Source organism: Anarrhichthys ocellatus, unplaced genomic scaffold, assembly GCF_004355925.1.
Source record: "Anarrhichthys ocellatus isolate YVR2014 unplaced genomic scaffold, GSC_Weel_1.0 scaffold13, whole genome shotgun sequence".
Taxonomy (NCBI): Eukaryota; Metazoa; Chordata; class Actinopteri; order Perciformes; family Anarhichadidae; genus Anarrhichthys; species Anarrhichthys ocellatus.
This window is the reverse complement of record NW_022280043.1, coordinates 8,966,900-8,977,132: the sequence shown is the minus strand read 5'-3', so window position 1 is coordinate 8,977,132 and position 10,233 is coordinate 8,966,900. Positions and strand designations below refer to the sequence as shown.

The 10,233-nt window shown below is 42.0% G+C and overlaps 1 protein-coding gene across 1 annotated transcript in view; it reads left to right on the top strand.

Annotated features, from left to right (window-relative positions):
• iglon5 (IgLON family member 5) overlaps window positions 1–8,400 on the top strand; it is a 98,831-nt gene extending 90,431 nt beyond the window's left edge. The window contains exon 8 of the mRNA XM_031853314.1: window positions 1,841–8,400. Within this exon, the coding sequence (XP_031709174.1) occupies window positions 1,841–1,944 (104 nt within the window). The 3' untranslated portion in view covers window positions 1,945–8,400. The remainder of the gene's footprint in view (window positions 1–1,840) is intronic.
• The last annotated feature ends 1,833 nt before the right edge of the window (window positions 8,401–10,233 follow it).

Here is a 10,233-nt window from a genome sequence, read left to right as displayed (position 1 = left end):
CTCCCCCCCCCCCTCTCACCTACACCCCCCCCACCACCGATCTAGCCCCCCCCCCCCCCCCCCCCCCCCCCCCCCCCCCCCCAACCCTTTACTGCATTCAGCATTACCATCTTAAGTGAGTCCTTCATCTATCCCCTTTCTTCTTTCATTGCTTTACCCATTATCCCGGCCAGTCTCCCTTCAATGACTCACTCTCTCGTCAGACCCATACATCTTCCTGCTCTCTTTTTCCACCGCCGCTGCCACTTCTGTCAGCCTATCTCTCCGTCATCTGTCCTTTTGCCTCCTCTTTCCTTCCTAATCTCCCCCAGCCATCATTAGAACACAACAAATCCCTTTCTGTTCTGGACCAGGCATGGAAAATCAGACCATAATCGGACACTTTTGTGATATTTCTATTGATACGCTGCTCCTCGCTGTCGTTGCCTCCCTGCCATCTTTGTTTCCGTGCTTTTGTTCCTTTTTATACCTCACCATTTCAAAAGGTGCAACATGTAACATTTTAATATTAACAACCCACCATCACATTGATGTAATGAGCCCATTACTAAGGCCACTGGCAGCCTGTACCAGCTTTCACTCTGCACTGTTCAATTATAAGACACCAGGTTGTATTTTGTCAATCTGATAGATTGACAAAATGGCACAAAACAGGAAGAAAGAATGTAATTAAAGTGTGTTTTTTTTGCAGTTGTCCATTAAATCATAATGTGATTTTGTTGCCCAAATATGATATTCTTGATGGTAAATTGGATTATTTGCTTGTTGGAGAACCATTCTATGTTATTGTTCCAGAATTCAAATTAATTGTATAATTCAATAGACTTTTGTCACTGTGGACATTTTGACTCGTGTGTAACTAATGACATTAACAAGGGTTGCATTTCATTGAGGTGCCCCAGTGCCACGGTGCTTGTATTGTGTGTTTGCCGGCTGGCTGGTTTAGATTTCTGGCACACGCAAATGGAGGAGAGCCATTATGAATGTTATTAGTTTCACCTGTTAGTCAGAATGTAAGCCCTGGACCACATATATGTTTCTAAATTTAGAAATTCAATCAACCTTTTTTTTTTTTTTACGGTGGTCATCTAGACGTATCAAATAGGTAGAACTAATAACATTAATAATGGCTGTGTTCTTGTACTGTGCATACAGGCTCAGCGACTTGCCTTCCTGGCACACGTTTATGGAACAGAGCCATGATTAACGTCAATAGTCTCACGTCAAAATGTCAGCCCTGAATGCATAGAACATGTAAACTGTAGCATGTCATGGCTTTGTAAACTTGAGATTAACCGTGTTAACATGTTTCTAAATTGAGAAATTCAATAGAGCGCTCTCATTTAGACGTGTCAAATAGGTGTCACCACTAACATTGTAGTTCCAGGGTGCATGTTTTTTGCATATAGGTTTCAGTAGCGCCGCTTCCTGGCACACCTAAAAAACACAGAGCCATCATGTTCACTTAAAATGTCAGACCTCATGTCACAGCCTTCTATATTGTGTCCATTTTAAGTATAATAATGATCTTAAATGGGATCCAGAAGCTCTGTCGTTCTCTCACATAAAAAGCAAAGCTTTAACGAAACATCTTCGGTGCAATGAGTGTGAAGCTGTTATTTAGTTATAATTTGGAAAAACGCCGGCTAATGCTGCATTCCAGGCAGCTCGGTACGCAAAAAAAGGCTGCTGGAAAAAGTAATTTAAAGTCAATGTTCTTACTTGTAAACTCTGTAAACGCTTGGAGGTCAAGTATTAGAATTGTAATTGTAATTATTTATTTCTGTGTATATTCCAAAATACACATTTCTCCTTTTCCCCTCTCTCCTTTTTCGTCCAGGACCGGGCGCCATACAAGGGCGAGGGACCGGTCTACATGGAGGGATGGGTGTCAGCGTGTGTTTTTGGTTTTCCCTCTCTGCTGTTCTTCTGCTGAAGGTGTAAAGATCGAGCTCCACTTGGAATTGTCCCTAAACGCCCCGTCCCCCCTCTTCCTCCCTCTCTCCCCCTCTACGGAAGGAAGAAGGAAATGAAATTCTTTAATTACGAACCCATCACTGTGAACAAAAAGAATATGCATTATTCCAGGAGCCATTGAATCATTGCATCAAACACACAACCACATTATCCCCCCCCTCCCTTCCCCAAAACCCCCGCTGCCTCGATTCAATTTCAAGGTCAAACCATTGTCATCATCTCTTCCTCCCTCTCTCCCACACATCTGTCTCTCTCTTTTTGTTTCCCAGCATGCCTTGCAGATTTGTCTGACTTGGTACTTCCCTCCTCACCTTGTTTTCCCCTCATTATTACCACTGGGCCAATGTTAATAGAGAGTGTATATTAACAATCAATTATTGTGTCGGTGATCAATGAGAAAGTAGATAATCTAACAACTGGATGATCATTTATGTAATATACATAGACTAATGACTGACCTACAATGTTTGCCTTATGACACATAAAATCTCAATTTAATGGTGGATATTTATAGAATTATAGTAATAATGTGTTAAAAACGGTCATGTGACCTTTTGAAAATTGTTCAATTGGTGGCCATGTGGAGTGTCACCCTCTGATCACACACACCTACACCTACACACACGCACATGTATGGATTTTTGATTTTAACTGTGTAGCAGTGAAGCTGCTATGAATGATGTCAAAATGTATTAAAAAAGGGTGGGTGGTGACGGCGTCAGTCTTAACTACCCCTTTATGTAACTTTGGGGGTTTATACCAAGGTTTCGCATGTAGACCCCCTCACTACCCAAACCTTTTTAGCCCCCTCCCTCCGCCCTTCTGTTCAACGTGCTCTTGTCTAGTCGCCCTCCGCATCGCTTTAGTGTTCTCTGCTCCGTGTCGACCCTCCTCCCTCCGTCTTCTTCCCCCAGTGTAAATATATGCAGTAAAGAGGCCACGCCGGCGACTTCCGAGTTGCCCGGCGCTGAACGACATCTCCCATCAGCCTCGACTGCGCTCCAGTTTTCTGAAGCAGCAAGAGACTGTCCAGCGACAATGATGTCTTCTGTTTCAAAGCTGCGACTCCATCCTCTTTGTCGCTTGTTGATAGCATGTACCGGTTAGAGATGTTCCTGTTGTGAGTCCACACTCCCTTCACCCCCCCTCCCTCCCCCCTCCCTGCACTGTGTCTGTTTTACTCTGCAAGGTTACCTGCTTTTACTTTTTTGGTGTTAATAATAGTACAGATGATGATGATGATGTTAATAAGTATTTGAATAACTATGAATAGTAATTCCATGTGAGAAAAAAAAAGAACAAAATCTGATGGTAATGAGCCGTGCGTGGGAAAAAAGATTTTTTTTGTACTTTACTCTGAGAAGTCACACACATTGAACAACCACAATGAAAAAAAAGAGACATGTAAAGTTTTTGAAGTGATGTGCTCTATTTTGCCATGACAAGCTTTTTAAAAACGCATTTGAAACAGTCTGAGGGATTATTTCATCCAAGTCAAGAAGCAGTGAATGATGATGTTATTTATAATTTGTAACAGTTTATGTATTGGACTATTTCTTTTACATGCTTTGAACTGCATCACAGATTTACAGCATAGTTGTCCAGTTATCATAGTGTGTGTCTCTCTCCAACCAGATAGATAAATGATTTGGATCCATGTCAGTCTCTGATTGTGGCTGTAAGTCGGTTCTTGTTGGGCCAGACCACAGGGAGACAAAGATGTAATTAGCCGTTACCTGTGGCTGGCTAAGTGAAGGAGTCGGGGCTCCACCTGTCCCTCCTGCCAGCCAGTGATGGCCCCCATAAATCAAGCTCATACCTGCCACTGACAGGAATCCTCTTCAAGGACAACCCCGCCTCGGTGCACGAGTCCTCCCTACAATGTGTCACCTGTGACATGCAGGCATGGGCACTACAAAACCCCCATGGCACAATTATCCATCCACTACCCCCGCACAGCACAAACAGTGGGAGGTAAGCCCATATTTCAATACAGTGGCACTCGTTTACCTGCTGAAACACTGTTTCCACTCACATGCAGCGACTATATGCAAATTTGCCATAACGAGCCTGCACGGAGAGATGAGTTTACCCCCGCTGAACCCTGACTACTGCGACCTTAAAGGGGAATTACTCAGTATTGAATCAATTGTCTGAATGTGTTATGTTTGATTTTGTTTCAAACCAGCAATAACCCCTAACACTACTGTGCGAGAAGTATCAGATATGGTTAAAGCTGTGGTGTAATATCTGAAGAGATTAACAAGGTATATCAAATAAGTCTGTTGTTGTGCTTTTACTGTGTACAGTACTCTGAAATGATTGTGAAGCTCTGTTTAGATGGCCCTTAATCTAAAACACTACATGTTGTACTCAAAAAGTCGTGCCCTCTGCGATGTAGTCGGGTTGTCTGTGTGACAGAACACACTGTTTGTGCATGCATCTTGTTGCGCAAAAAGTAATGACGGATTCCATGTCAAGCACAAGAGCAGGTTGTTTGGTCAGTGCTTCTTTTTTTCTGCCTCAGTCTCTGGTTCATCCTCTCATTAACTCGGTCTTTTTTTACTGTTTCTCACTCAAATACTGTTTACTGTTCCATGTCAGCGTCTCACTGGGTTTGTCAGTGGCATATAACATCTCTATGTACATATTCTGTCCTTGATGAAGAAAAAGAACAAAAGAATTGAAGGAAAAACATCCCCAAAAAAAACACGGACAAAAAAAAATAACATACCGTCATGTTTCTCAATGTGGGATTCAAAAAAAGCACGTCAATGTTGGTGTATGGGTGGATTTTGGAAAAAAAAAAAAAAATGAAAAAAAGAAACAAGCAAACATTGTTGTGTTCAGGTTTATGGGTAACGGGTCCAGATGGGGGGAATTCGGGCAATATGGCTTGAAACTGTGGAGTGATGATGAACAGAATTTGGGCATTTGTACAAACAAGCAGCTAAAGAATCATGAGTCATGACGTATGTAAATGAATCACACTTGGAGAGGGTGTGGGGAAGGAGGCAGCACATCCCCTGGGTGCAGAATTCGAGGGTAGCAGAGGATGCTGTTGAGAGAGCACCCGGTCCGATGGGCCTGTGGGACAATACCCTGACAATGCAAATCCAAAAGCTGAGAGCCAGAGGGAGATGGGATGACACTAACCAGACTGTGAACCCTCCAGTTAGGGGGAGAAGACAGACAGGCCCTCATATTGCATTTCCAAACTTGAGCGCCGTGGTCTTTCCCAGGGGAAGACCACACACTATTTATGGTTGCACTATGTAATATGAACAGCATTAACATAGCCTTGATCGCAAACACAGTCTGGCCTACTTCAAGTGTATAAATAACACCCCGACTGGGGTTCAATGAGTTTACAGTGATATAAACAAGACGTTTGCTTGGCCTCTAATTACATTCGGCGCAGCCTGATGAGAAAGTGTTGATTGGCTCCTGCAGCTGAAGGTTATGTGATCTGTTTACAGAATCTTTGTTAATAAGATGGCACAAAGCTTTTATTTTGAGCTCACAAAACTAGCACGTAGCGGCAGTTGACATTGTATAGCATTGTGTTGCACTTTAATAGCTGTACTTTTGTTTCCGGTCGGATTCGAGCAATGGATTTACACTGGCGGAAAAGGAGGTGAATGTATATAGCTGTAAATGAATGGCCCTTTTTTGCTTTTATAAACATATCAGTACAGTGTTTCGACAAGAACTTTGGAATATAGGGTTTGTAAAAGACCTGTTGCAGTTTCAGAGCACTGTGCCTTTGAAGAGAGGAGTCAGGTAATTAAGCTCTTCAGAGTGTAAGGAAAGATACCGCACGTCGCTCCTGAACTGTTGCAGTAAAATAATTATGGTGCTTTGAAGCCAAGACTGTAGAATGGCAGAAGAAGTGCAAGCCTGGAGAAGGTTTGAATGTACTGCTGTCTTCATTTTGTACGTGGCAGGCTCGTGCTGTAGCCTTTCCTACAACACCCTCCCTACATGGAACAGAACCAGGACCGACTTTCAATTCTGAATGCAATGGTTAATCAATACATTCGACCAAATGGATTTGGAATAGAGCAATTTCTCCCCGGCCGGCCTTACCAGGTCCCCAGAAGCTGAATTGATGTCTACAGACCAGCCTTAGAACAGAGAGCATAATTCATCATGCCTGATACAAGACACCCCTAATTGCGCATTGATTTTTAAACCCTTCTCTGAAACCATTTTGGCAAGCTGTAATGTCAGCTCAGTAAACTATGTGTTCAAAGCTACGGTTCAGATCCAGGGAATGAAGAATTAATCATTTGTTTTTCAAGTCTATCCAGGCTGGTATTTGTTTTGCTCTGCCCGTACACGCCCACTGGGCTTTTAAACACCAGGCGCAGTGGGTGCTTTGATGTTACATTCGATTTTATTAGCAATGACAGAGATGTAACCTGGATCATTTTGCGGTTGCCAATGTCAGCAGCTATTGACATTATGTATCCTGGGGCTTATTTCTAGATGTAAAATACACAAAGAAAAAGATCATAATTTAATGATGTGAGAAATTGCAAACATTGCTGTACCAGAGTCAGTATACCAAAAGGCTATATATGCAGGGTGACAATTATATATGAATGATTATCATTGCTCTAAATCCCCTGCTCACGTCCTTTACAGCAAAGCACACCTAATTCCCATATATTATCCTAATTATCCATTGTTTACCAACTATCTACAGGCTCATTCAGTCCTCATGGGCAAAGTCCATATTGCAAGTCTATTAAGGCCCGGTACTTTTCCATTACCACAGCTAATGAGTGCATTAGTGTACAGCATGCTAGACGGGATTGTGATGACGGAAAGTCTCAGTGAGCATGAGCACACTTCAGGTGTTTGAAATGGCATCAGATTTGTTAATTAAAGAGTCGCATGACACTTGCAAGATGAAGGTGTAGATCGGGATTCGTGTTCATTAATTGGGATAGATAGATACAGTATATAGATAGATAGATGTTTTAATGCAGTGTTTAGTGTTAGTATTTAGTTAAGAGTAGATAAATAGGTGTTCTGTATATATTTAAAACCTCAGCTTGCAGCAAAGATGCCTGGTCACAGAGACGCCAGCCTCGCCATCTTCCTCAGCGCGACCACAGATGGCATCTTGTCAATCACTCACCTCTCTAAGAACAGGAGCGTCTGGCTAATTAACGGCGTGCTGCACTCCTCCAGTTGAGCAGCGTTCGCGTGGACCAGGCAACACAATGGAGGCATCTCGCCCACCACGTCTCCCCTAGTCATTAAGTCGCCCACCTCACAACTCCAACATAGGAGGAGTCCCATTACTTGGCCTCTCTGAATCACCAGCCCACGCCTGGCATTTTGCTTGTCAATCAACCGCAGGGTAAATATTGGTTGTGGTGCTGAGTACTGACAGGGGAAACTTGGATTTCTTTCACAAATGACAGCACCAACTGGTGTTTTTTTGTGCTGATTTATATTGCGGTTCTGTGTCGGCGGGGGTGTGGTGAAGTCACCGATGCGGGCTACAAGTGTCTTATTACTGCGTTAGGTGCGCTAGAGGCTGGGATAGACGACAGGATGTATGATAGGGGGCTGGCCATGTGCTTTGTGCCTCAAGAGGGCAATAACAGTGAACAGACTGCAGGAACCCTCACTGCAGAGTAATGGAAAATGACCCATTTGGAAACTAATAACACATTCTACCAGGAGAGACCCAACCGTGTATAATGGAGGGAATGAGTTGTCTTAGGTTAGTGTTGAATTTGGAGCCCATCTCCCTCTCTCTCTTCTCTCCCTCTCTCTACACACACACACACATTTCCTTCCTGTCCTCCATTTCTTTTTGTGTGGAGATAACCTGTGATAAGTCCTGCTCTCTCACCTCTCAGTACTCCAGGTTTGCCCACTCTGCCGTTTCTGATATAAATGATGTRTTAGTATTTGTGCGTGTGTGTGTTGGTTTCGCCGGATTATGAGGACGTTTCTATGGTACCTGCTTACTCTGTGAGGACATCATGGACTTGTGAGGACAAAGGACAGGTCCAATAAGTTGAACAGTGTAGCAGCACAAGTGTGTGTGTGTTTGTGTGTGAATTCTCTGAGCTGCACAGGGCAGGCTTGTTTGGTTCCTTCATAACACAGACCTGAATTACAGACAGTGTTCCATTCCTCAACATCTCATCAATGTAAAACACACAAGACAAAAAAAACAATGAAAGGAGCAAAACATTTGCCTTCCACCGTGACAGGTGTTCAGTGCTGTGAAGCGATGATTGTACTTCCTTTTGATCGGTTTAGTCGCTGAACGTGTCTTCTTTGACTTTTATTTCCGAGTGTCTTTTTTTTTTTTTTTCAAAATCCATGAAGTGGAGTTAAAAATCATATCATGTGGAGGGAGACAAAAAAATAAAAAATCTGTTTTGTTTTTAAGAGAACTCGCTGTGTGTGGTTTGTTGCTGGAAGCGAGGCTCTGTTGGCCCCTGTGGTTGGAAAGGAGGTGAGGTCAGGAGAGTTGCTTCAGCTTGTTTTTTTGCTTCCTGCTGAGTAAAGATCCGCTGCTTTTGTTGAGTTTGCAGGTTCATCTCAGAGTTAATTAAACTGTCTGAATGTTCAGTTTGATGAGCATCTGTCAGAATAAATGGCTCATACCAAACCACTTGACAACAAATGATTTAAATGCTATGAGTGGGTGAGAACGTCACAATAGAAATGATCCGTTGTGATTATCAATCATTAATGGGAAAATGTTAACAAGTTTGTCCATTTTGATTAACACTGGCTGTTGTCATTCTGTTCATGTTAATTTATTTACAGGCTGGAGGAAGCTCTCCACTTGGTATTTAATTATCAATCAAATCGATCATAATTTTCAGGAGCAAATCTGCTCTAATTCATTTCTATATTGAAACAATATTCTGTTTGTTTAACCCTTAGAGACCCACATAGACCTTTTTTTAGTCTGTTTTAGTGGAGGAAGGGGATCTTTAGGCGGAGATAGCAGGTCAACAGTATATATCGCATAGAAGTGATGCACAACATCTGAAAGCTGGGAACCTAACAATTAATGATCCAGCTTAGCGGTGTGTATCAAGGTATCATACATTAAAATGAAATGATCGATTAGTTAATTAAAAGAAAATGTGAACGTATATAGGGGCTTAGAACAACGTGATGGAAGTATATGATGGCCAATCCCATGCTCACTTGTGTCTCATATGTTGTTGCAGCAATTTTTGGGTTTATTCCATTCATTGCAGATTTGATGCTTAAATTTGTTAAAATAGGGACGTCACATTTACTATGGGGACTACCATCATCACACATGAATACTTCTGGGTTCATTGGATCCACAAGAGTCTCAGCTTTCCAGTGACTCTTTAGGGACCCCAGTATGCAGAAGTATTCAAATACCTAATTTTTAGAATAAGCAAAAATAACACATATACTGTATACTGCATATCTTGAGGCGAGAGCTCAAGGAACACCTTTAAATATCACCATGACAGTTTTCCTTTGCCAATATTTAGCCTAACTCTGGAGCATTATCCCCCTGCCAGACAAGCTAGCATGACAAGGTTGGTACCAATGGATTCATTAGGTACTAGGACTTTAACTCTATCTTTAAGACTGAGCTGCTACAGCCTATAAAAGACAGTAGGCCTAATGTCGGTAGGGATTGCCAGTGATCTTTAAATCTCTCCAGAGAGGGTGACTTAATTTAGTCTTGCCAGGAAAAAAAATCAAGTTGTATTCTGTTGTAATTTCTGTGAAACAAAACAACATACAAATAACAACCATGTCTGTTGACAAAAGTTTAAATCACGTCGTAAAACCTTCCCAAGAAATGTAATTTTTATATAAGATTAATCAATCAGATTATACTTAGTAAGGACACAGGTTATATTGAAAGGAATGTGACTTTACTATTTAATAAATTGGGTCACACATGTCACTTTTTTTAAAGCCCCTCGACGTACAAACAGCAAAGTAATGCGTTACGTAATGCCCCTTCAAGTGGTTGCAATTTCAATGTTTTTACCGAATGGGTCATCTGACGTTTTCAATTTAGAGTGAAAAGTTTTAATAAGCAGACGGTTTTTCCTCAAGTTGAACTCATATTTTTAAACTTGCGTGTCTTGCTTTGATGATGATGATTGCACCTATGTATCACAAGTCTTCCTCCCCCTGGAGGATGCAGATCTGTATTCATTATACTCATTATGCTCATTAGGCGACTCAGGAAATTCATATTTACAGCTATTG